The 24,294-nt window shown below is 61.7% G+C and overlaps 1 protein-coding gene across 2 annotated transcripts in view; it reads right to left on the bottom strand.

Annotated features, from left to right (window-relative positions):
• THBS2 (thrombospondin 2) overlaps window positions 1–22,669 on the bottom strand; it is a 28,184-nt gene extending 5,515 nt beyond the window's left edge. Inside the window, exons 1-20 of one of the 2 annotated variants that reach the window (XM_047769720.1) lie at window positions 22,422–22,669; window positions 19,801–19,875; window positions 17,218–17,774; window positions 16,064–16,148; window positions 14,005–14,201; window positions 11,993–12,133; window positions 11,300–11,393; window positions 10,272–10,439; window positions 9,886–10,062; window positions 9,017–9,190; window positions 8,460–8,587; window positions 8,229–8,381; window positions 7,498–7,716; window positions 6,041–6,148; window positions 5,153–5,312; window positions 3,757–3,875; window positions 3,078–3,312; window positions 1,637–1,864; window positions 924–1,195; window positions 382–479 (exon numbers count right to left, since the gene is read on the bottom strand). In XM_047769720.1, the coding sequence (XP_047625676.1) occupies window positions 382–479; window positions 924–1,195; window positions 1,637–1,864; window positions 3,078–3,312; window positions 3,757–3,875; window positions 5,153–5,312; window positions 6,041–6,148; window positions 7,498–7,716; window positions 8,229–8,381; window positions 8,460–8,587; window positions 9,017–9,190; window positions 9,886–10,062; window positions 10,272–10,439; window positions 11,300–11,393; window positions 11,993–12,133; window positions 14,005–14,201; window positions 16,064–16,148; window positions 17,218–17,774; window positions 19,801–19,852 (3,365 nt within the window). In that variant the 5' untranslated portion in view covers window positions 19,853–19,875; window positions 22,422–22,669. Of the gene's footprint in view, window positions 1–381; window positions 480–923; window positions 1,196–1,636; window positions 1,865–3,077; window positions 3,313–3,756; window positions 3,876–5,152; window positions 5,313–6,040; window positions 6,149–7,497; window positions 7,717–8,228; window positions 8,382–8,459; window positions 8,588–9,016; window positions 9,191–9,885; window positions 10,063–10,271; window positions 10,440–11,299; window positions 11,394–11,992; window positions 12,134–14,004; window positions 14,202–16,063; window positions 16,149–17,217; window positions 17,775–19,800; window positions 19,876–20,918; window positions 20,940–22,421 lie in introns of those variants that run through there. The other variant, XM_047769721.1, reaches the window with a different exon arrangement.
• Window positions 22,670–24,294: the final 1,625 nt, after the last annotated feature.

Below are 24,294 nucleotides of genomic sequence, written 5' to 3'. Positions count from 1 at the left end.
CAGCCAGCCTGCACCTCCCCTACCCGCGTCCTGTCCCCAAGGACACACAGCCCCCTGCTGAGACTGGCTCTCGCTCTTAGGAACCAAGCTTAACTCTGCAAAAAACCTAAGTTTAAATCATCTGCATGTGGTTTTCACCACCCGCTGTTACGAACTCTGTTCTGCCAAGAGAAGCAGATTCTGCTGACTGGTTTTGTAAAAGTTTTGTTCAGAGATGTGTTTTAAGCTCAGCCATTCACAGTGTCAGGAATAAACTCGACCCTGTGCTCCAACCGAGTCACAGGCACGTCTGCAGAGCTGCAGTTACCTTTCCTGCGTGACGCCACCCTTGAGAGGCGACGACCACTTGGCAGAAGCACAGCTGGTACGGAGCTACCTCACCTTATGTAGCCCGTCTTAGGCCTGTGGGTCAGGTGCCACCGGTAGGCAGTGTAGTCCTTCCAGCCGATATTTTTGGGGTCGTGCCACAGGGTACGAACCTGAGGAAAGACACGCCCCTGAGTGCCGGCGGCTCCCGTGTCTGGACCACAGAGCTCAGCCCCAAACGGGAGAGAAGCGCTGCTCTGCGAGGGGCGCCTGGGGCTGCCGCTGCCCCATCTCCCTCCCAAGCGGTTCACAGACAGTATAAGCCGGGTGCAGGTCGAGTCCACGCACCGGACCCCGCAGATGGGTGCGAAGAGCACCGGCGCCCGGCCGCGTCGACGGGGACCTTGGGCAAAACACTGAACGTTGAAACCCAGCTCTCCCCTCCGCTAGAAGAGGGCCGCGCTCGTTTAACGCGCAAGCGGATGACCGAGGGTGTGGCAAGCCCGGGCCTGGCATCTCTAAGGAGCCCGGGGCCCAAGAAGAGATGGAAGCTGTGCGTTCAAATGAACGGAACCAGCGGTGGGTGTGTCCCGGGGGCGGAGGAGACGCGCCCTCACCTGCCCCTCCGTGTTCCCCGTGTGCCACAGGGCGTTGCGCAGGTGCTCGCCGGTGCCCGTGGTGGAGTTCACCACCTTGAGCGACACTCCGGAGTAGCCGTAGGCCCGCGTGGGCTGGTCCTCCCAGTAGGTCTGCGTCACCTGCTTCCACATCACCACGTAGAAGCGGCTGCTGGACTGGTAGCCAAAGACGAAGCCGGCGTAGTCGTCGTCCCGGTCCGTGTTGACGTAGAAGGTGCCGCTGAAGTCCACGGACCCAAACTCGTCAAAACCTGCAGGCCCAGGGGCCGCCGGTCAGACGGCGGCGAGCCCCGGGGTCTCGGGGCTCAGGGAAAGGCAGCTCTCTCCTCCTCGCTGTGACGGGAGGCGTCTGTGACGCTGACACCAGTGACACTCACGAGCTAGTCTGTTTAGAGCCCCCTCCGGAGCTCCGGCAGAGCCACCGCATCGGGTCACACCCCACAGGCCAGGTCCCCGCAGCCAAGTGGCGGCTGACCACCGGAAACTTCAGAGGCGAAGAGAGGCAGATCCACGCCCGCCCCCAAGTTCTTCCACCAGAGACATTTAGGCAGATGATTTTACAAACCAAGGGGCCAGAAGGAGCAGCTTCCACCCGGAAAGACGGGAGGGCAGCCCAGGGTTTTAGGGGGCAGCCGCGTGCCCCTGGGCGCCTTCAGGCAGGACCCGAGGGTGGCGCCAACTGGGAGACTCACCCACAGCGATGCCGGGGTCGGAGTTGGCCGTCTGCACCAGCTCCTTGCCTTGGTGGCGAATGACCCAGTTGGGATCGATTTGCGTGGTGCCCTTGGGGTCCAGGGGCACCATCTGGAAGTTGCGGAAGTCCGTCTCGCTGATGGCATTGTTCTCGGGACACACGTCGTCAATGTCCGGGACGCTGTCGTTGTCAAAGTCGTCTTTACAAGCGTCGCCACGCCCATCACCTGTCACCAAGGACAAGCAGAGAAAAGACCAAGGAACAGTGTGCCACCTGCCTTTCTGTGTCTGAGGGAGCCAGAGGCGATTCTCTGAAAACGGGGGTAAGAGCTTGGCTGTGTGTCATGACCTCTGGCGCTTGGCCCGAACGCTGGGAAGCGTCTGGACACTTTGGAAAACGTTGCTGTGACACGTCCCGCAGCAACGCCCGCCACCCAAGCTCCTGTCGAGTCACCTCGCTTCCTTCTGAACGTGAAATCAGGGACCAAAACTGGACGCTGCCGAGTACCATGAAGCTGAACTTCCAGATTCTGCCCTGCTCGTCCTCGGAACCGCAAGCATCACCCTAATCCGCCCCCTGCGGTGTTTAAAGCAGACACTCTTTCTCGAAAACAAACTTCATTCGGGGGAGCACCTCGTCCAAGTGCCCAGTGAGGCGGGGGCGGCTTAGAGGGCGGGGACCAGCCTGCACCTGGAGAGACGCCCCCTGAGACCTTCCGGGCCCTGCGGCTCCTGGAGATGCTGACGCTCCTACAGGCAGATGCCACCGGCCAAACTAGCCCACTTAGCGCCCACTGCTTCAGAAGGAGAAACGACTCCGCGTTCAACCTGACTTCCCATCACAGCCTTCAAACGACTTCTCGGCGTTCGAGCCTGACACACGCCCCCGCCCCCCCCCGCCACTGCCGTGTGACAGGCTCCCGTGTGAGGTGCCTCCAAACCACGGACATGCCCCGTGCGCCAGCCTGGCCTCCACCGCAGCCCCACCCCTGCTTCCTGTGAAAGGCTGCCTGTCGCCCTGCAAGCCCCTCCCGGGCCCAGCGGCTGCGGGCCAGGACCATCCATTCTCACGTCTAGAATGAGCCCCATGCTGCTGGGGGTGAGGCGGGGGGCGGGAGGGGGGTCCTTGGAGCTGCCCTTCAGATCAGTGAGTCCTCCGTGAGCCCGTGGGTCCCGCTGGCTCAAACCCCAGGTCCCCACCTCGTCCATGGTGGGCGCGCATCCTCTACGCGGCACCTGGTCAGCCAGGTCTGCACCCTGGAAACCATGTCCCCCGGGCATGCGAGCAGAAGCCAGGGGACATGCAAACTGCCCTCGTGCACAGCTCTGCACCGTAGTGCGGCCTGAGGCTCTGGCAGGAGAGGCCGAGCCCCCTGCGGACCACCCCCCCCCCCACGGGCTGAGGGCTGAGGCTCTGCGCGTTGCCTGGGCAGCACCCACCGTCCGAGTCCTCCTGGTCGGGGTTGGCGACTAGCCGGCAGTTGTCCCTGTCATCCGGGACTCCATCGTTGTCGTCATCCGAGTCGCAGGCGTCGCCCTTGCCGTCGTGGTCGTGGTCGGCCTGGTTGGCGTTGGAGATGTAGGGACAGTTGTCCTGGTTGTTCTGGTGGCCGTCCTCGTCGACATCCTCATTGTTGTCACACTGGTCTCCCACGAGGTCATTGTCCACGTCCGTCTGGGGACAGGGTTTGGGGACAGCGCCCTGAGCATCCGTCCAGCGAAACAGATGCCGGCGTGTGGGCTGGACCCTCACCCCATGTGCGCGGTCCAGGGTCTCCCCGAGCCCTCCCACAGGAAGCCTGGGGAGGGACAGCTGCCCAAGTCTGTCCCTCTGTCCCTCCCACAAGGTCCGCGAACCACTTCGACCCGCCATGTCCTCCCTGCGTCTCCCAGAGGCAGAGCTGGAGAAGCGCCTGCCCACGCCTGCCTTGGGGAGATGCCCAGATGGTTAGCGGCCAGCGAGACTGAAGCCCTGCTAGGCTCGAGCTCTGCAAATGCTTCCAGTTAAAATGATTGAAAAGCCTCTGCCTTCAGGTCCTGGCAGAGCAAACGGAACACCGCGAAGCGGCCCACATCCGTGACCCCCTCCTCTCACGCCTGATCCACCCCAGGCTACTACCTGGTCAGGATTGTGCACCAGGGGGCAGTTGTCGCAATGGTCGCCCACACCGTCGCCGTCCGTGTCTCTCTGGTCGGTGTTGTAGACATAGGGACAGTTGTCTCGCTCGTTGAAGACATCTGCAGGATTGAGCGGGATGGAGGCATAAACTGGGAGGGGACAAGCATGTGGCTCCCCCCCACCACGTTAAATACCTGACAGCCAAACTTCTGTCGAGTAAAAAGCGGGTCTAAGAAATCATAAGATGGAAGGATTATTGAATTCATGGAGGGCTTCCCATTAAAATCAAAGTCCCCTCAGGTGGGAGCAGAACCAACTCCCGGAGGAGTTGACACACACCAGGGATGACAACTGGGCCCACACGCTGACCGTATCTCCCTGACGCCCACTCGGAGAGGGGTGTGGAGCTCCTAGGAGCCCGTCAGCTCCGGGCCCACTCCCCCAGCCACTCCGCACCTCAGCAGGAAAACCACGAGGGCAGAGGCTGCAGCGCGGTAACTGCCACATCTGGTTCCAGACATCGGAAATCAGACGGCGAATCTCACCGCCTCTGGGCTCGTGAAAACCATTACCAATGGTAATCAGACTCAAAGGGGAAAGCCAGCCCTCCGGAGTCAGCGGGGCATCAGGTGCCGGGCAGGTGGGGGGGCCACGGGGCCGGGCAGCGAGGACCCCGAGGGATGCCCGCCATCCGACCTCACAGACGGGATGGGAGGAGAGGCCCAGCCTTCGGAGCCCTGGAGAACATGGAGGCCAGACCCCGCCCTGGTGCCGGTGGCAGTGGGTCCACATGATGCCAAGTCACCCCAAGGAAACAGCCAGAGACGAACGCAGGTGGGCAGGCGGAAGGCGTGGGGGTGAGTGTGTCAAGCCACAGCCGCGCCATGGACGCCCAGGGCCAGGCGGAGCCGAGAGAGGCGGCTCTGCCCCAGGGCACGGCTCTCGGGTCCGGCAGCCTGGTGCTGTCAGGGGTTCGCAGCATCTGGGCCACCTGGAACCCCGGGAGCTTTGCAGTGAAGATGGTGTGGGGGTAGGGCGGGAGCACAGGCCAGGCCCAGGCTGCCCTCGGGCCGTGCTCAGAGGTACGGTGGGTCAGACAGGGAACCGCTGTGGGCAGAGGGGGGCATGAGAGGTGACGCGGGGCTCGGACACACGGACACAGGGCTTGGAGCCCGGGATCCGGAAAAGGAAGGCGCCGAGTCTGCGGTTTCCCGTAGGTGATCCCGCGGCTGGCGACCCGTTCCAGGGACGCACGGGGAAAGAGGAGCTGAACGGGGCCGGGCTCCTGCGGGACCAGCTCAGGGACGCCTTGCCTCATGGCAGGTGCAGACAGAGCTGAGCTCGCCTGATACCCAGAGCGCAGCGCGGCTGACCAGGCCTCGACCGGGGGACTGACCGTCGCCGTCGATGTCCACGGAGCAGGCGTCGCCCTCCCCGTTGCTGTCGGTGTCGATCTGTGCGGGGTTGTGCACGTAGGGGCAGTTGTCACAGCGGTCCCCAACCTCGTCTTTGTCATAGTCAAACTGACGGGGGTTGAAGAGAAGCTGGCAGTTGTCCTGGAAGAAAACGCACGGGAGGAACCTGACGCGCCTCGCGGGGCAGGGATGCCTGCGATTGGTCTGAAACGGCTCGGCGCGGGCAGGCGGGCGTCCGAAGCCGCTCCGGGTCACCAAGGCCGACAAGGAAAACCGCCGGATGGCGTCTTCCCATCAAACCATCCGGCAGCATCTCTGCCCCGGCTAAACATCCTGGGGCTTTACAGAAAGGGTGACGTGCCGTGTACTTTGGGCCGAGGCTGGACACAGACCCGTCGAGGGCGGGAGTCGACGGGTCGGTCGAGTCTGATGCAGTAAATCTGCGGCTGAGACTCGCGGGGCTCCCCCTGCGCTACCCCTGAATCAGGTGCCAACGAGTTGCACCTGCATGTCGGCAGCAGTTCTCCCAGGAGAGGGTCAACCTAACGCCCTAAATGCAGGGAGCGGGGATGTCACTCGGGCAGGCCACAGCACCCCTGCCGGCACCCCCAGGAGGAGGTAGGCGCGTGCCCTTCACGCAGCTGGAAGCGCGTTAAACCCAACAGCGCGTCCGGCAGGGCGCCCGGCCAGCCCCGCGTCCTGAAAAGCTGGCCTGCGGACAGGCCAGGCCGGACGCGCCCACCGCAGCCCGCCCGCTTCTCACGCGGGGCAGCAGCCCCAGGACGCAGGAGGCCCCGCCCGGAGCGCTGCTCTCCGGCTCTGCCCGTGCCCCGAGCCGCGAGCAGGAGCCCCAGCGGCACAGCCCCCACCTTCTCATCACTGACGCCGTCGTTGTCGTCGTCGTCGTCACAGGCGTCCCCAGTGCCGTCCTTGTCAAAGTCCTCTTGCCCAGAGTTAGGCAGGAGCGGGCAGTTGTCCTGCAAGCAGAGGAGGCAGGCTGGGTGTGACACCGCCCCTCCTGCGGGAGGGCCGGAGCTCACGCGGCAGCGGCAGGCACGGGTCCTGGACGGGAAGTTGAGGACAGGGACCTGGCAGCGAGGCCGTGGTTCCTGTGCCTCCTCTCAAGAGCTGCCCAGGACGGACGTCACCACCACCAGTGACGTCACCACTGCAGAGCGTGTGCCTGGAGCCCAGGAGCCTGCAAGCTGCCCGGCGACAGCAGTTACAGGAAGGCGACGAAAATCCGGGGGAGGGCAGAGCCTCCCGTCACCACCCTCCCCCCGCCCGACTCCAAGCTCGAGGTCACGAGCCTTTAACCCTCATGGGCCGGCATGGGATCCGGGATCCTCGAAGGCATGGGGGTCGGCTCGGAAACCGGGGCCCAGCCCTCGGACCATCTGCCTGGCTCAGCTCTGCCCAGGAAGTGGGCGCCTCCTGTAAAAAGCCACTGTGTTTCAGTTCAGCCACGTGACGACTCGAAGCCAAGCTGTTCACACACTGCGGCCGCAGGAGGTGGAAAGAGCAGCAGAGGGCCCACGGGAGAAGCACGTTTGAACCCACGCGTGGGGCCCCGGTCCGAGCAGAAGAATGGTCCTCAGTTGCCAGGGCTGGGGCCAGGTTTCAACTCCAGCCCAGAAGGAGAGAGAGGGCCCCCCGTGCGTGGGGGGCACCCAGGCCCGGAGCGTGGACGCCGTTGCAGCAGGTGCACAGGGGACTCTCAGAAGCTGCGTGTGGGCGTCCGAAAGAGCCTGGGACCCACGCACGGAAGCAGAGGCTGGGGCAGTGTGTCCACGAGCCCAGGGGGCCTGGAGCCCCGGAGCGGGCACGCCTGGAAGAAGCTTCCCCTCTGGCTGCAGTGGGAGCCCAGCCCTGCATCACCTCGTCTCAGGCGTCAGCTCCAGACTGAGGGCAAAGGCCTGCGGGTCTGTGGCCCTTTGCTCAGTGGCCCCAGAAAAGGATCCCCCCCACACACACCAGGTCCTAAGAAAGCCCCCTGCGCCCAGGGGGCCAGACCACTTCTGGATGCAGCTCAGAGGCTCCTGGCAAAGGGAAATACTTGCTGGATTCCGAGTGGGTTTCGGAAGCCCGGCCCAGCCGTTTCCCCCCCTCCTCTCCCCCACTGATTTCCAGCCTCGTCTCATATGCAGCCAACAGTGTCCCAACAACGAGCTGCCTGTCCAGAGGGGCCCCGGGACTCGGAGAAACCCACAAGGCAGGCGACTCGGAGCGGCTGGTGGTGGGAGAGCCGCAGGCCATGTCCAGGGCACAGCCGCCCGGAACGGGGGCCCTGGAGGCCAGGGGTCCCCACCCCACGCCGTGCCCCCACCTTGATGCAGTGGTAGGTGGCGTTGGTGGCGCAGACCAGGTTCTTGTTGGGCCAGCCGTCCAGGTCCGAGTCTTCCCCACAGATGAGCCCGTCACCCGCGTAGCCCGTCCGGCACTCGCACTTGAACATGGGGTCGCTGAAGTGGCCCAGGTAGACACACTCAGCGTGCCTGTGGCAGTTGTGGGTCTTGTCCTCGCAGGGGTTTTCAGGCTCACACACCTGCGGGGGAGGGGTGGCACGGCTGAGCCTGAGCCTGACCGGGAAGGGAGGGTTCGAGGCTGCGCTCTGGGCCAAGTACAGGGCACAGGGCCCCCGCCGAAGGGCTGCTGCCGGGGGGGGGGGGGGGGGGGGGGGGGGCGGTGTACTCACTGCGGAGCACGCGTCCAGAAATCCAGGGCTCTGCTCCCTGGATGTGGCCTGAGGCCCTCACCTTGAGGCCGGCCAAGGTCACAGCCGAGCCCACAGCGACCCCCAGGGTCACGAAAGACCACAGGTCCCCACCCTGGTCCTCAGGGATCTTGTGCGTGAAACTCAGACCCAGCCCTGCGCTCCCACCCTCTGGGCGTGAAAACGTCCCTGTGTCCCCATGCTGGGATCACGCGGGCCACCAGAGCCAGCCCCTCTCACCGTCTCCCCAGCACTGCGTCCTCTCTCCTGCCCAGCCCGCCCTCGTCGGGAGCCCGCCTGATGTTCCGAAGAGCCTTCCCGGAAACACAGGGCCAGCGGCTCACCTGCTTCTCGGTCCTGGCCGCCTCCAGGCCGACGCCGAAGGGCTGGCTCCCCTTGTAGCGCGGGGGGCAGGGCAGGCAGTGGAAGCCGGGGTCGGTGTTGACGCAGCGGTGCGCCTTGCTGGTCGTGAAGCACACGTCCGTGACCACGGCGCACTGCGGGGACCGGCAGACCACACGTCAGCCCGCGCTCCCCACCCACGACGGACAGCCCGCCGCCCTGGGGGTGCCCACCTCGTCCAGGTCCTCGCAGTGGGTGCCGTTGCCCAGGAAGCCCACGGGGCAGGAGCCGCAGGACCAGGACCCGTCGGGGAAGCTGCTGCACGCGGCCCCGGGGAAGCAGGGGTTGGACAAACAGCCGTCTGCGGGGAGGAGGAGGAGCCGGGCTAGCACGGAGCCGCAGCGCCCCAACGTGACCCACACAGGCGGCTCAGGCCGCCCTCGAACTCCCTGTGGCTCAGTCGCGGTGGAAGAGAGTGAGACAGGAAGATGCCAGCCGCAGCCCCCAGAGTTAGCGCCTCTGAGAGGGAAGGTCTGAGGCAGAGCTGCCGCAGATTAGGAGCTCGAGTCCTCACGGCCCCATTATGCGCACGTCCCCTCTAAGGCGAGCTCTCGGTTTTGACGTTAAAATGCTAGAGCCGCATTAAGCAGAGGGATGAACAGTTTTCTTCGTGGGCACAGAACCGTATTTTCCGTTTGTTAAACCTTTAGTCCCAATAAAAAGCCGGTGGTGTCCTCTGGCCGAAGCGCACCACCCTGGGCAGACCCGCCGGGCGGGCCTCGGCACCCACCTACTGGGCAGCTCCTCTTGTTGCACATCTGCTGCTCCTTCACGTCCCCCACACAGTCCTTGCCGCCGTGCTGCGGCTCCGGGCTGTTGCAGACACGCGTCCGCTCCCGGATGCCGCCGGCGCAGGTGACCGTGCAGGCCGACCACGGGGACCAGGGGCTCCATCGACCATCCACTGGAGGAAGAACGGAAGGTCACACAGGGCGCGGGGGCGCTGGGGCTCGGGGACAGGGTCGGGGCAGAGCCTGGGGCGAGGCCGTGTCCCTGGGGAAGAAGGCCTTTCGGGACCACCGGGGGCGGGGCTGCCGACGGGGTCATTCCAGGTGGTTTTATCTTGTCCCCAGAAGCTGGAACCCTTGATGAGGGGCAGCCGCAGGTGCACCCCTGCCACAGACGAGAGGTGCTCACGCCCTAAAGGCTGCACGAAGCTGAGTGGCTGTCACTGGCCATCAGCAGCGACAGGTCGCCCAGCAGGGAGAGGAACCAACCACGGCCTCCCTCCTCTGAGTGAACACACCTCATGACTTGGCCTCCCGGGGTCCTGCTCGGGGGGGCACGGGCCTTCTCGAACCCGGACCCCAGGTGCCCCTGAGGCAGGAGGCCGTCTCCTGAGACCCCCGTCTGTGCCCTGTCGATTCCCCAGGGCCCCGGCCCGGCTCCTGCAGCCGTGGCCTCATGGCAATTTGATGGAGATGAGAGCAGGGAGCTCAGGCCCCAGCACTGACCCCAAGGCCCGGCCTCCAGAACCCAGAACCCAGGCAGCCAAGGCGGCCCGGTGCCCCGCGTCGCACGGGCTTGTGCCGGGCCCGTGTAGTGCTGAGGTTGGGCCCTGGAGCCCCTCCCTGCAGCCTCCCCAGCCCATCCACTCACCGGGGCAGGGTGGGCCCTGGCAGGCCCTGGTCTCGCGGCCGCTCCCCTTGCAGCCCCGCCCGCCCATCTGCGGCACCGGCGAGTTGCAGAGACGGATGCGCGTGATGTTGCCGACCCCGCAGGTCACGGAGCAGGAGGACCAAGGAGACCAGTGGCTCCAGCCGCCGTCCTGCCGGACTAGCATGGAGGAAACCAAGACATGGGTGGTGCGGGCACTTGGGGGACGCTGGGGGCTGGTCCACCCGGGGTTTGCCAATCCATCAGGGAGGGGGACCAGGCTGAGGGCCTCCCAGAATGGGCGGTGGCAGGCGGTCTCCGAACCCCAAACCCGAGGGCTGAGCCCCGGCCCCCACCCCCAAGACCCCACCCCGCGGCCCCACACTCACTGCGGTGGTCGCACTTGCCCAGGCTGCACGCCCGCGTCTGGATGGACGGCCCCAGGCAGGTGTTGCTGGTCACGTCGCAGGACCGCCCCCTCTGCTGGGTGCCAGGCCCACAGGTGGCAGAGCACTCTGTCCACTCTGCCCACGGGGACCAGCCCTCCTCGCCGTCCGCTGAGGGAACAAGCTCCTGTCAGGCCTCCTCAGGGACAGCCCACGCTGGAGAGCCCAGCACTGGGGTCCATGCAGGACGCCCACGAGGGTGCTGGGGTGAGCAGACACGGGAGCTGCCCCAGGTCGGTCCCGGGCCCGGGCTCAGGGCTCCCTGCCCAGGAAAGGGTCTGTGATTTTTCTAACGGTTTTACCAAGGACAGGGCTGACCCTGCCTGCGCAAGGCTCCACTGGAGTTGTCCAGATGGGAGCAATTTCCATTTTAACCTCCATTTGCTGATCTATAAACGGCCATGAAACTTCAATTTTTGGTTGAAATGACAGAACACTAAACTTAGTTCAACAAAGACAATTCCCTCCAAGAGATTTTTCGCTGGAAATTACAATCTCCAAATAAGAGAAAGGACATGACCAGGCAAGGGCCTTCCTAGTAAGCCGTCGCCGTACTGTCACATCGGGTCGTTGAAGGGCCGTGTGGCGGGGCTGTGCTTAAATGTTCTAGAACGCGGGAAGAACCGCGAGGGAGGCTTCCTGCGCTGCCCGCGCGGCGACCAGCAGAAGGCCCCCGTCTGAGGAGGCTGCTTGGTCACGGGGTTCGCTCACCCGATTCGGCAGCATCTATGCAACAGGCCATGTGTGTCAGGCACTTTCACACAAGTCATGGTAGAGTTTATTTCCTTCAAAAAACTAACCCTGGGTCGTGGGCACAATCAGCCTGTATTTTACAAAGAAAGAACCTGAAACCTGGAAAAGCCATGTTTTGTTCAGAATCACGGAGGGGCAGAGCCTGTGCTCGGCAAACAGACGGCGCAGACGCAGGGACGCGGCCGAGCCCCCCCCACCCCCGCCCCGGCGACACTTACAGAAGCAGGACGGGCAGCACTCGCCGTCCACGAAGGCCGGGTCAGCACATGTCGCTGGCGGGCAGGTGATTTGGTGGCAAACGGTTTTGAACTTCTACAAGGAGAAGGGCGCTTCTGTGACCCTCGTTTAAAACATGAACACAGGGCAGGGGCTGGGTTGAAAGGGCCGGTAGGAGCCCGGACGGTCTGCCCCGCGGGCTGCCGCTCCCAAGGCCCGAGGTCACCTCTCTCCCGAGCGCCCCGAGCGGGCTCTGGGGCCACGCTCTCCTTGTCTCGCCCGCTGAGCACCGAGAACAGGGCCTCCCAGCTCTGGGGGGGGCAGGAGGGGGACAGGTGAGGTCCCGCAGGGTCTGGGCCACCATGGCGCAGACCAAGGGGCATGAAATAAGGAAACCCAACTGCTGTCCTGGGCAGTGACCTGCACCCCAGAGGCTTGTGCTGAACCGAGAGGCCCTCACGGGACTGCGTGGCTTCCGGCACAGACCAGAGGGCCCTGTGCGCCTGCCCCCGGCCCGCCGTCCCCCCGCCCCCGGGAACAGTGGCTGAGCCCCTCCCCGCTTCTTCGCGTGCAGATCCACGGCCGATGCCGGCCTCACTCCGGTTACTTCCGGCTCCGCTGCCCCCACGCAGCCCAGTCCCGGCAGCCAGGGCCCGCGGGCACCCGCCCGGCCCCGGGGATGGCGCGGCTCTCACCCTGCAGGTGCATTTGGTGCAGCTGTCCACCACCCAGGTCTCGTTCTCGGCGAAGAAGCGGCCGTCCTGCCAGCAGGCGGACACGTTCCTGGTCTTGGGGGGCCCGCCGATGAGCTCCCAGAGAAACTGGTTGTCGTTTGACTGGAAGAGGAGGGGGACGGCTGAGTGTGAGGACAGGGGGGCTGTCCGGCTGGCCGCGGAGGGACGTCCCCTTCCTTAAGACGGCTCAGGAGCAGAGCCAGCGGGCTCGCAGCCCGGGCGCCCGGGACCCGAGGCTCAGAGGCCCCAGGGCAGCGCCAGCGCAGAGACCCGCCAGGCCGGGCGACTCCGCTTTGCCTCCGCTGCCCCCCCACCCCTGCGCCCCGAATGACAGCCGCGCCGAAGGCTTGCGGCCTGTGTGTTTGGAGGCCACGGGAAGCAGCGGCTGGAGCCGACGGGGGACGGTGCCTCCCGCCACCTGCAGCTGAAAACTGAGGCTCGGTTCCTGAATTCGTCTGTGGTTCCCAGTATGACAGACACACCCTGACAGCACGAGCGCAAGGGCCCACACAGCCCTGCTGTCGCGGGGTTGCAGACCAGCGGAAAGGGCGCCAGATGTTTTTAAAAAATCAAATAAATGAAAGTTACCTCATTTGTCCCTGAACACGTGACGTTACCTCCCTCCTTCTAAGCACTTCCTCCTGCTGCGTTGCTGACAGGGCGTAAGGGGCCCTCTGAGAACCACACGGAAGACATGCACCCCCCCCCATCTTGCACCACATTGACAGAAACACATCATCCTGACATTTTTGTGCAATTCAGGGAGTTCACAAATTTCCTTAATCCCTGACTCTAATGTGAGCAAACTCGTCGCAAAGCTCTTTTCAGTTGGAAGGAGCAGCATCGGAGGCCCCCCGTCCTGGCCTCCCTCGTGCCCCCAGGACCACCCCCAGGCCCCCACCCCTATCCTGGCCTCCCTCGTGCCCCCAGGACCACCCCCTGGGCCCCCCCCTCCTGTCCTGGCCTCCCTTGTGCCCCCAGGACCTCCAGAGGCCCCCAGCATCAGCCAGGCCGAGGTGCTGGGCCCTGGCGCAGACAGAGTTGAAGGCCCTGCGGCGCCCCTGCTCCCAGCTGCGGACACTCAGTGGGGTGCTGACCGCCACAGCCCCACGGCCCGCTCCTGCCCCAGGCCCAGGATGTGGGGAAACTCCAGAAGGCACACGCTGTCTTGGGGGCTGCTGGCCTCTAGCCCGGTCCCCTACCTCCCCAAGGAGTGGCAGGGAGCTGCCTGCCCGTCCCAGGCCTGAGTCACAACCCGCCAGCGCCCCCGGCTGGACCGGCGGGCCAAGCACCTCGGCGCGAAGCGTCTGCAGAGCCTCGGGGACCCCACGACCCCTGCCCGCCCCCCGCCTCCTCGCGCCCGCAGACAGTCGTCCTCTGAAGCTTAAATCACACGTCCTAAGACCCGAGCCCCGTTTCCTCCTCCCGGACGTGCTGTGGAGGCGAGGACACGTCTGTCCATTACGGCCTCACGCCTCAGGGACGGGCTGTTCCCCACCGAGCTCCGTCCTCTAAGTAAAAGCGCCTCCCTCCGCAGTGGACGCGGCTCCTGGGAGATGAGTGTCCCCAAGTTAAGCACTGGTGGCGGAGGACGTGGCGCCTGTGAGCTCGTTTCCTGTCAGCATCGCTCTCCCGCCTCTAACCACACGGCGTTGTCACCAGACAGCGGGGACCCGCCTCATTTTCCAGGGAGCCTGCTGGTTAGTGCCGGTTAATCGGGATAAGTCATGGTTAGCGGCAGTTAGTCCTGGTTAGCGACGGTTAGTGATATCAGTGGTAGGCGGTGATGTCAGCGGAGGTTACTGGTGACTAGTGGTGGTCGGGGTGGTCGGGGCGGTTAGTTATGGTCAGTGGCGGTCAGCGATGCTCAGGAGTGGGCAGTGGCGGTCAGTCACGGTCAGCGGTGGGCCGTGACGCTCAGGAGGGGTCAGCCGTGCTTGGTCGCCTTCGAGCCACGCAGCCCGGGCACCCACCACTTTGCGCAGGTTCTCGTGGAGCTGGCTCACGATGACGTGCAGCCCCGACAGCTCCTGGATCATGCTGCCCAGCTCCTCGCAGGAGTGCTCGCACACCTCCCGGCCCTTCTCCGCGCCCAGGCCCACGTGCCCCGTGGAGACCGGGGGGCTCAGGTGGAGCGTCTCCGTGTTCTCGCTGATGGCGTTGGCTTCGGCTGCAGGAGGGACAGAGGACAGTGAGCGGCGGGCGCCACGTCGCGCCCGAGAGCAAGGGGACCTGGTGGCGGCTGCTTCCCACGGCAGCCCTGCTTGCGCCGGGCGCTCTGCCCACCTTCGGACACCACAGGGACGCAGCCCTCAGAGGCCACCCACCAGCAGAGCGGTTCAGCCCGGGACAGAAACGAGCAAAAGTCATCGGCATGAGCGTTTCCACCACACGTCAGCTTTGAACGGATTAGAGGCAACAATTTCCTCTTTCTCTTATTTTTATCCGAATTTTTCTATAAACATTTATGTGACTTGCTATTTACAAAGCTCCTGGTTTCGTCCCCCACCCGAAATCCATCAATTCTGACGCCTGGCCTCACACTCCGTTTATCCCATTTTCCATCCCAAACACCTTCTCCTTCAGCTGCGTGTTCGGCATTAAGGCAAATTCAGTTATTTTCTTGCTAAATATGTCATTCCGTCAGGACGTCCCCTCCTTTTCCCTGACATGCCATTTCTCTGCTGGCCTCACAGGAGCCCCTGAAAGCAGAAGCCCTGCTACAGGTTCAGAATCTCACTGCCCAGAGATCACACAAGCCTCTGAGGTTCCCGGTCCGTGGCTCTGCCCCAGATGACACAACTGACTCAGGCAAGTACAAGACCGAGGCACCCTCCGGCGGGGCACAGTGGCCTGGCTTCCTCTCTGCAGTGACTGTCACTTGTTTCAAACGTCTCTCTGAGACAGCCCATCGCTGAGTTAGGACTTGCAAATGTGGTCAGTCTGTCTGTCTCATCGAGCTTTCATTCCTTGGTTCAAAATCCTTGTTGCAACTCACGCTGACCTTGGGGTGCCCCTCAGACTCACTAGACCCGAACCTCGTCACCACACGGAACCACATAAACACAAGCTTGTTACCTGCGGGGCCACCGTGCCCAAGGATGCTCAGCTCTTACTTAAAGACAGACAAACCCCCCAAGGCCCTGAGACTGCCCTTCTGCCCTTCTTTCTCTGAATCCTATTACCCGTCCTGTCGAATGTCAGTTTACTATCTCAGCCTCCTCAGAAAGTTTGTTCTTTTATGACCGAACCCCCCAGAGATGCTGACCTAGCCCGAAGGGATCGATCCTGGCATTTTCACCAGAGCTGGTGGTACAGGGCTGTGGCGTGGTCCTGAGCTGCTGCAGCCACCTCTTAGCACAAGTAAATCACATCGCGGGACCAAGCGGCAGGCCCAGGAACCCGCGGGCGGCTCACCCGCGGTCAGTGGGCCCTCCTGGTTCCCCGGCTTCCTCATTTGTGAAGTGAGGAAGGGGGGTGGCGCTTTGAAGATTAAATGACACATTTCACTTAAAAAGCCCAGCATAGTGACCTTCCACTAAGAAGGGCTCGAGAAATTGTTGGCAAATAAGGTTGGAGGTAAATCAAGATGCAGTCGACAGACAGCGTGGGAGGACCTGTCAGTGATGCAGGCAGTGTGTGTTCTCATAATAAAGCCGTGTCGGTTGCTGTGACTAGTATAAAAAAACTGCCATAAACCAAGCTGGACAAACAGGCACTGGGAGCTTGTTAAGATGAGCTTCACACATTAATCGAAGGTTAATGCAACCTATGCCGTTGTTTGCAAATATTTGAAATCAAGTTAAAATGCTAGGCATTTATTTTTTGGCTTGTAAAGTGGATTATATTGGATGATTAAAATACCTTCATAATTAATCCTTAAGCAATTTATTGTTTTCAGATGCCAGCACATCCAAGCTGACCAGAGAGCTTCCGGCCAGGATGCTGCACTTGCTCCAACGTGTGTGCGCGCCCACCAGCCCCCGCCCACGCCGCAGGGGAGGCCCATCCAACGGCAGTTCGGACACCTACCTCCCTGGCTTTGCCGACAGCCTTTCTTGCTTAGAAGATCTTCCACGGAGTTTTCAAAAACTAAGAAGACATTCTGCAGCAAACCCTGAAGCAGGTGCAAGGAGAGAGACAGAGAGACGGGCGATCATGAGACGTTTGGTGCCGTGCTAAACGGCATTTTAAAAACCAAGATGTAATCTCAAAGCAGCGAGGGCATTTTCTCCTGGGCTTCTACGCTCAGCAGGTCTGAACTCTCCTTGATGGGTTGGCAGGTTTAAGTCACCAGGAAGCTGCCTTTGGGGGAAGAGGCAGACAGTGGGGCTGGCCTGAGAAGGAAGAGCTTCTCAGAGAAGGGCGGGCAGGTGGCCCTGAGAGAGGCCAGGCTCTGTCCTCTGGGCACACTCGGGGGAGTTCAGGCCGTGCCCTTGTGGCAGGGGATTCTGAGGGCAACCAGTGTTCCTGCCCGCGGCCATCGGGTTTGAGGGCCTGCGCTGGTCCAGCCCCAGAACAGACGGGACGTCTGTGACACCAGCCTCCACCCTGTGACACTGAAAGCCTTGTCCACTGCGTGGGGTCCGAGCTCCCTGACGACGGCCAGGGACCACGTCTACGGCCACGAGGCGTCTCGAGGCCTCTCTCTGAGCCGAATCTAAAGGCAGCCTTCTTTCCAAGGATCCCTCCGTGCCCGGCAGCAGCTCCCAGCCGTCCGGCAGGGTCTACACGCTCGGCCTTTACAAAGAGCCTCTTGCAGCGCCCGTGGCATTACTCCCTCCTCGGGCAGGCGCCCTAAGGAAGCACAGGTGCTACTTTTCTCTCCCACCACGTCAGTAAGGAACCGGAGCTGGAGGGGGCTCTGCAGACGGGAGGCTAGTGCTAGAGAGACACCTCGGCGGGCCGTGGCCCTGATCAGCCGATCCAGCTTCAGTCTGGAAATCGGGGACCGTTTGTGGCGGCTTGCTCTGCTTGCGCCTGGTCCAGAAAGCGGTGCGCGCGTGTGTGTGCTGTGTGTCTGTGCGTGTGTGCACGTGCAGGTGATCGTAGGGCCGGCGGGCGGGCCCTGTGTGGCGCTTGTGGCGGGCAGTGGGAGCATGGGCGCGTGTTGGGAGCGCGCGTTGTGCGTGCCACGCCGGCGCCTCCCGGCTGGGCAGCTGGCACCGGGCGGCTGGCTCACCTACCCTGAAGTGGCTCTCGCGGGCGGAGCCCTTGGCCACGTACATCCGGCTCTGCTCGGTCTTCAGCTGCTCGTAGAAAGGCTCGTCCAGCGTGAAGCTGTCCATCAGGTCGCAGCCCACGTACAGGCTGTAGGTCTCCCCGGTCACCTGCACCGTGACGTTCTTCCACTGGGCGTCGGCCAGGCCCACGTCCTCCAGGGAGATGACGTGCTGGGCGCCGTCCACCCAGTAGGTCAGGTCCAGCGTGTCGGCGGGGCCGTTGGAGACGATCTCGAACTGCCTACGCGTGGCTCCCGGGCCCTCCAGCGCCAGGAGCGTGCCCCGCGACTTGCGGTCCTGCTTCAGGCTGGCCGTCAGGAAGAAGCCCTCCTTCCGCCGCATGGCCTCGGCGATGCGGCCCAGAGGCTCCGCGCCCACCGGCGGGATGTAGTCGAAGCGCACGAAGCGGTAGGCGGGCACGCTGGGGTCCGGGCCCCGGAACTGCTTGGCCCCGATGGTCTTCCTGTTGATGTTGCTGACGCTGAAGAGGTCAAAGGCGGTGTCCTCGTCCTGGTCACCAGCTGCCCGGGGAGCAGAGCAAAGCGGTCACCGGAGCACAGGCGTCTGGCTCTCAGGCGCACACGTGGTCCACGTGTGTGCGGCTGAGGAGCCCCGCGCCCACTCGCGCCCTCCCTCAGGGGTGCCCGCGCTTTGTCCCACGGGGAACGCTGCTGTCCTCTCTCCCCAGAACAGCTGCGACCGTAGGACAGCTCCACCCTTGACCCCAGGGAGCTGGGGCCACAGGCAGACCAGCCGTGACACCAAGCGCGCTGTTCAGAGTAGCCGACCCTTTGCCCAGCAAGACCTCCTCGAGGAAGGAGCAGGGCCCGGTTATGCCCAGACACAGTCCCCCTGTCCTGGACCAGGACGCGGGGCCACCTGAACTTCCAGCCTGGGGTGGGGGTGGGGGGGGCTCGGTGCGACCTCTCTCTGCCACCTGACTGCCCAGAACGTGCCCACGGAAGGATGGCCCTTGAGTCTCGCCATCCGTGCACTATTAGCGACTCCCGTGGCCTTGTGGGGAGAGCGCCGGCTCAGAGCCAGCTACGCGGGTCCCCCCCGGTTTGCAGAGACCCATCCTGCTTGTCTGAGTCACATGCAGGGGACGGTCTGGGACACGGGGACCTCATGTCCACACGCAAGTGATTTCAAGTTACCACGTAAGCTACTGGAGAGGAAGCTGTCAGATGTTACCCAAATCCTAACACGTTAAGTCATTCAAAATAATTTTCTGAACAGAAAACTCAAATAAAGCATAACTTTTTATCTGATGCTTGGCAAGTCACAACATGACTGGTAGAAATGTTCACTTTCCCACCTTCGATGGAGCTACTCGGCCGCGTGTCGAAAAGCCCTAACATAATTAAAACCTGTGGCTCGGTACTTTTATTGTGGGAGGTTATCCTAAATAAATAGTCACTAATATTAAGACATACGTAGTCACAACAGTGTCCTGTGCGACTTCATTTATACTAGTCAAAATAGATACAATTTTGACGGGAATGTGTCTAAAATAATAGCAGTAGTGGTAGTAACAGTATTACTAGTAATAATACAGGCGGGACTTAGTCTAAAAATATCATCTAAAATAATAACAGTAGTGGTAGTAACAGTATTACTAGTAATAATACAGGCGGGACTTAGTCTAAAAATATCATCTAAAATAATAACAGTAGTGGTAGTAACAGTATTACTAGTGATAATACAGGCGGGATTTAGTCTAAAAATATCAGTTGACCTTCTAGTGGAATATCATACAGTCCAGCAGAAATCTGACAGAGTGCTATATAAACCAGCTATGACGGAAAAAATAAAATCATTTTTAAAAATAAATAAATAGGAGTTCCCGTCGTGGCTCAGTGGTTAATGAACCTGACAAGCATCCATGAGGACACGGGTTGGATCCCTGGCCTTGCTCAGTGGGTTAAGGATCCCGCGTTGCTGTGGCTGTGGTGTAGGCCGGCAGCAACAGCTCCGATTGGACCCCTAGCCTGGGAACCTCCATGTGCCATGGGTGCAACCCTAAAAAGAAAAAATAAGTAATAAATAAACCAAAAAAATGTAAAATAAATAAAATAAAACAAAATAAAGGTAGAGAAAAGGAATATTACACAGTCATTAAAAAAACGTGTTGTAAGGAGACAGACACACAGGAAAATATTTTTGATATATTTTTAAGTACAAAGAAATGGGAAGGAAAGAAGTTATGAGAAGCTAAATGCTTCAATGAGGTGTAAATATCAGGAAACAAAAGGCAAAATGTGTCCAGCAGAGACTGCATTTCCAGGTGAGAGGGTATTTTTCTCCAACGCCTGGATTTTCCAAAAATACATTTCCTATCATATGTACTCAAAAGTAAGTGAAGATTTATTTTAAAGGCAGTTAAGAAGGTTCTAGAAGGTGAGGTGCTCTGACCAGGACTGCACTTTGTCCTCATCCTGAGGGTGAGCTTCATCCTGGGACCCCCACCCCAGGTATGCTGGACCAGGCCCCTGAGGCCACAGCAAGCTGCCCCCCACCCCTCCCCCGTCAAGCACGTCCACTCACCCCGAGCGCTGGACCAGGCCCCCGAGGCCAGCAGCAGCAGAGGCCACAGCATCCTGCTTCCCTCCAGTGAAAACCCTGCAGACAATCAGACACTGTTACTTACGAACACGCAACTTGTAGTACAGGTTGGAGGTTTTACTCACAGGACGGTTTAAAACCCATCTGCACACAAAATCAGAAACGAATGCATTTGCGGGCAGTCAGGGCTGGGTAGGAACTGTGCTTCTGGAAACCGGCCCTGCGACTGCAGCTGGTGCTCGCTGGGCTAGAGTCTGGGGACAAGCACTGCGCCCGTCACAGCGTTTAACCCTCACAGGGACCAGGAGGCTCCATCGTCTCCACTCCATGGACGGGTAAGTGGAGACGAAGACATTGTTTGCCCAGAGCAGCGCTGCTACGCAAAGTGCAGCCAGGATGAAACCCAGGAAGTTCTGAATTTCGAAAAACATCAGCCTGGGGGAAACGGCCTAAGAAGACACATAGTGTAACCAGCCAAGAGAAAAGCTGCACACGAGACCTAACTGAATAAAATAAACGCGAACTGTATGTGAGTCAGACGTAAACCAGTCTGGTGGAGCGCAATTGCTAACAACACAGCATTCCGCCCGTAATCATTTTCACTTCGCTTTTCTATTTTCCTGCAGGCCTGTTTTTCCATTCTTGAGGCTTTTCAGTTGGCAGGTTCACCAGACACTGGCCCAGGAGTCGGAGACTGGCCGGAAGCCCGCTCTGCTGTTAACCCCTGCTCGGCCTCCGAGCGTGTGGCCCCAGGGCTGCTCCAGCGACACACTGCGCCCTGGTCCTGGGGAGGCAAAGCCAAGCGGAGACCCCCCCCCCCGCCCCGCCCAGGGCTTCCAAGACCCTGAGCGCCCTGGCAACGAAGACGTCCAAGCGGCCACCTCCCCAGAAGCACTGGGGAACCTGAGGCTACCCATGGGAAAGCGGGGTCCACACAGGACCCTCCGGCTCCCCTGGCCTTGCCGTCCGTCCAGGCAGGTCCCGGACTTGCTGTCTCCCACCTGCACAGGGAGGCGGCAGCTGGGCCGCGCGGGCCGGCCCCCGCCCTGCCCGGCTCCGCTGCTCTGTCAGGGGCCCACCGTGCGGCTGGGGAAACTCACGTAACCTCTCAGGGCTCGGTCGCCTCTTCTGCAGAATGAAGGACAGTCTTTTAAACGATCTACTCCTAGGGTTCTCATGAGAACCACGCCAAGCACGTCACTGTCTGTAAAGGCTTATTCAGCCCAGCAAGCACAGGGCACGCGGCCGTGTGTCCAGAATGCGCTGTCCCCCGACTGCCCAGTGCAGTGGTGACAGCAAGCACGTTGTCAGCAGGGCCTCGGGGACTGAGTTACATGAGCAAGCCCTCGACAGGTACTTAGAAGAGTACCTGGCACCCAGTGAGTGCCCTTAAGTGGTTTGACAGGAGACGGCGGGCAGGCACACCTGCGAAGCTTCCGCCCTGCCTTCTCCCCATTCGTCCACATGCGGGCCCCTGCCCCCGGGCCCACAGTGGTGGCTGCAGGCTCCAGCAGAGACAGACGCACTCTGTCCAAGATGTAACTCTCCAGCTTTTGGAGGCTCAGCTTCCTTTCAGCCTCGAGGGAGTAAACTGAACTCTGCTGCTAACAAAATCCGATCCTCTGATTCTAAGGCACGAGGGTCGCAGGGCATCAGCATTTGTCACGGGAGCCTGGGGGGGGCACCTTATCTCATGGGGTCGCAACAAAGAGAAAGCACTGGGGCAGAGGCACAGGTACGGTGGGTCCTGGGTGACAGGAGGCACACTTGCGAGATCACACAGCACGCACCCTGGGGTGGCAGCTCCCACACCAGCACCCCGCTTCACCCACTGAGTGGGTGCTTATGGTTCTAGTTTTTAGAGAAGCACGCACGCGTTCCGCAACAGAGTATCAGGGGAGTTTGTAAAGACCTCTAAGAATTCTTTTCCTATCAACACTCCCAGCAAGAGTCACTTCGCTGAGAAGTCCCCTCTCCTCCGCCAAGACGGCGGCGCCTTCCCAGGTCTCCTCACCCAGCCTGTGTCCTTCCCGAACAAACCCGCTCCCTTCAGACGCCCGCTGACCGCCCGCCACCGCCTTTTCCCCGGACGCCGAGCAGCAGCCAGAGCACAGGGCACCCGGCCCGACTCCTACAGGATTGTCACTGAGAGCGTTTGGAACACTGCTCAGCGAGCAAAGCCGTGGAGAAGCCGACTCCTAGCCTCGCTGACGGCTGTTTCACATTCTCGGGAACAATCTCCTCCAGTTTCTTTCCGATGCCTGCCCCCTCCAGAGCTCACTCGAGCTGGGAAACTGGAGGGTTTTCTGTAGCCGAAAGCAGAAGCATCCGCCCAAGTTTCCAGGCCGGTACACGCAGGAGAGCAGCAGGGTCCCGAAGCCCAGGAAGCGCGCTGCGCGACCACTGCGGAGAGAGGCTAAAACCGAGCCGCCCCGCACCCCGGGAGGCAGAGCACAGAGCGCAGGGCGCCTCTGCCCCAGGCCCGCAGGCAAGGCTCACAGTCAGGCTTTGTCCCTCTTCTGCTCCCTCTCAGAAGCAGAAGAGCCTCCTGTGAAAGTTACAGCACCGGGAAAGGAAGCGGTGGAGGTCGAGACGGCTCTCACCTGCAACGTGGAGACCCCGCGGGGCTGGCTCCTCGCAGCCCGGAGCGCCGTCCAGGAGGGAGACCCGGCCCCACGCTGCGCTGCGAGGAGCGGGCGCGGGGCTCCTTTATAGGCGCCGGAGCCTGTGTGGTGCTGTCAGTCAGACACACGCAGGAGCACGCTGGAGGCATTCCTGCCCGGGAATGACATAATTCCTCCTCTGATCTCGCGTTTGCTGCGAGCACCTGGCACGGGGGTCCCCGTCCAGCCCCCACGCCGCCCCCGCCCGCCCGCAGCTGGGGGACCGAGGGCAGAGGAGGAGCCCGAGGGGCCAGGGGAGGACGGACGTTCCCTGACTCCTCTCAGGAAATCAAGCGCTATAAATAAAAGCAGCACGGCTGGCTGGGAACTCCCCTTTCTGCTTAAGAGAAAGTGCGAGCTGAGGCTTCGACGGGGTTCGCGTTAACCAGAGGGAGAAGGGTCCTTCTAAACCGGGAAAGGAGCAATCCAGAAAACACCCAAGAGCAAGCGGGCAGGACCAGTTCATCCAAGTATGCGTGAACTTACACGGGTGAATTCCTTCACCATGTGCAAAAACCACGATGTTTAACCTGACAGGAAATCAAAAATCCAGTTAGATGAGGGGGAAACAGGACTGGGAGAGCTTATTTTCTCCCAAATTCTACCTCATTTGCTCAGTCTGACCCCACGGGAGGGCCTCTCCCTCGGGAGGTCCTGCGTGGGGCCGAGAACATTTGGCACCGGCTGTCCCGGTGGCATGAACAACCCACAATCGCTACAGGCTCACTTAGCAGGACGGAGCGATGGGTGGGTTCCGCAGGATGAAGTCTCCAGGAGGAAGAAGATGGCAGCAGCCAGACGCCTTGCCCCCCCCCCCCCAGAGCTCACATCCCCCCGGGGGCCAGTGTGGACAGTGGACAGAGGGAGGGTGGACCAGACGGAGGAGGGCTGGGCATGAAGAGGAGCGGGGAAGGGTGGGGGGGGGGGAGAAAGGGGGGAGGGGAGGAGGAGGGGTGGGGGGAGATGAGGGAGGGGAGGGAGGAGGGGTAGGGGCAGGCCCAGGTCGGGACGGATGGTGGCAGGAGGAGGAGGTGTGGCATCTGCAAGGGCTGGCTCAGGCAGAGGGGCCCGGGCGGCGGTTTGCACAGCAGTCAAGTCTTCCCTGAAGGGTGCCAGAGGGAGGTCACTCCAAGCCAGCCTGCAGGCCGACGGCAATGCCGCAGAGGGACCTGCATCCTACCTCTGGGCCCCTGCCAGGTGGGGGCCACAGAGGGGCCGCAGGTGGACACAGAGCCCGCCATGCCACAGCCAGGCGTCCGGTGGGTGTGGAGGATGGAGCGGGGAGGGGAGGGGCTCGCAGCCCAGGGGTCCATGGTCTTTGTGCGCGGCTCCCAGGTTTTGAGAGATTTGTTTATGGCAACTCCTCTTTTTCTCTGATGAAAGAAAGAAAAATAAAGAATGTGCATGTGATAATGCATGAGGGAAAAGGATGTAGAAAAACACTGACGTGTGTGTGTATGCGCGTGCACACACACAACTGAGTCCGTGCCCAGTACACCTGAAACCAACACGGCGTCGTAACTCAACTGTGCTTCAGAAGAGCAAAAACCGAGATCGCGCCTGTCTGGTTCAGGGTGTCTTTGCTTTTGAGGAGCTACTTGGTGATTCAGGGGCCAAGCGACTTTGAAAACCTGGACTCTGTGCAACCAGCCTGATGTGACCTCGGACGCCAAAGAAGAACGTGAGACCCAGGTTCCCTTAAAGGCTTTTCCGGGAACTGCCGATGTGCCTGTTTGCCTTCCTTTGCTCACAGGTTGGCGGCTCCTGTGGCCAAAAGGCGGGGGTGTGGAGCCGGCGCCCCGCCCGCCCGCCG

Source organism: Phacochoerus africanus, chromosome 2 (assembly GCF_016906955.1).
Source record: "Phacochoerus africanus isolate WHEZ1 chromosome 2, ROS_Pafr_v1, whole genome shotgun sequence".
Taxonomy (NCBI): Eukaryota; Metazoa; Chordata; class Mammalia; order Artiodactyla; family Suidae; genus Phacochoerus; species Phacochoerus africanus.
This window is presented reverse-complemented; position numbering and strand designations above follow the sequence as displayed.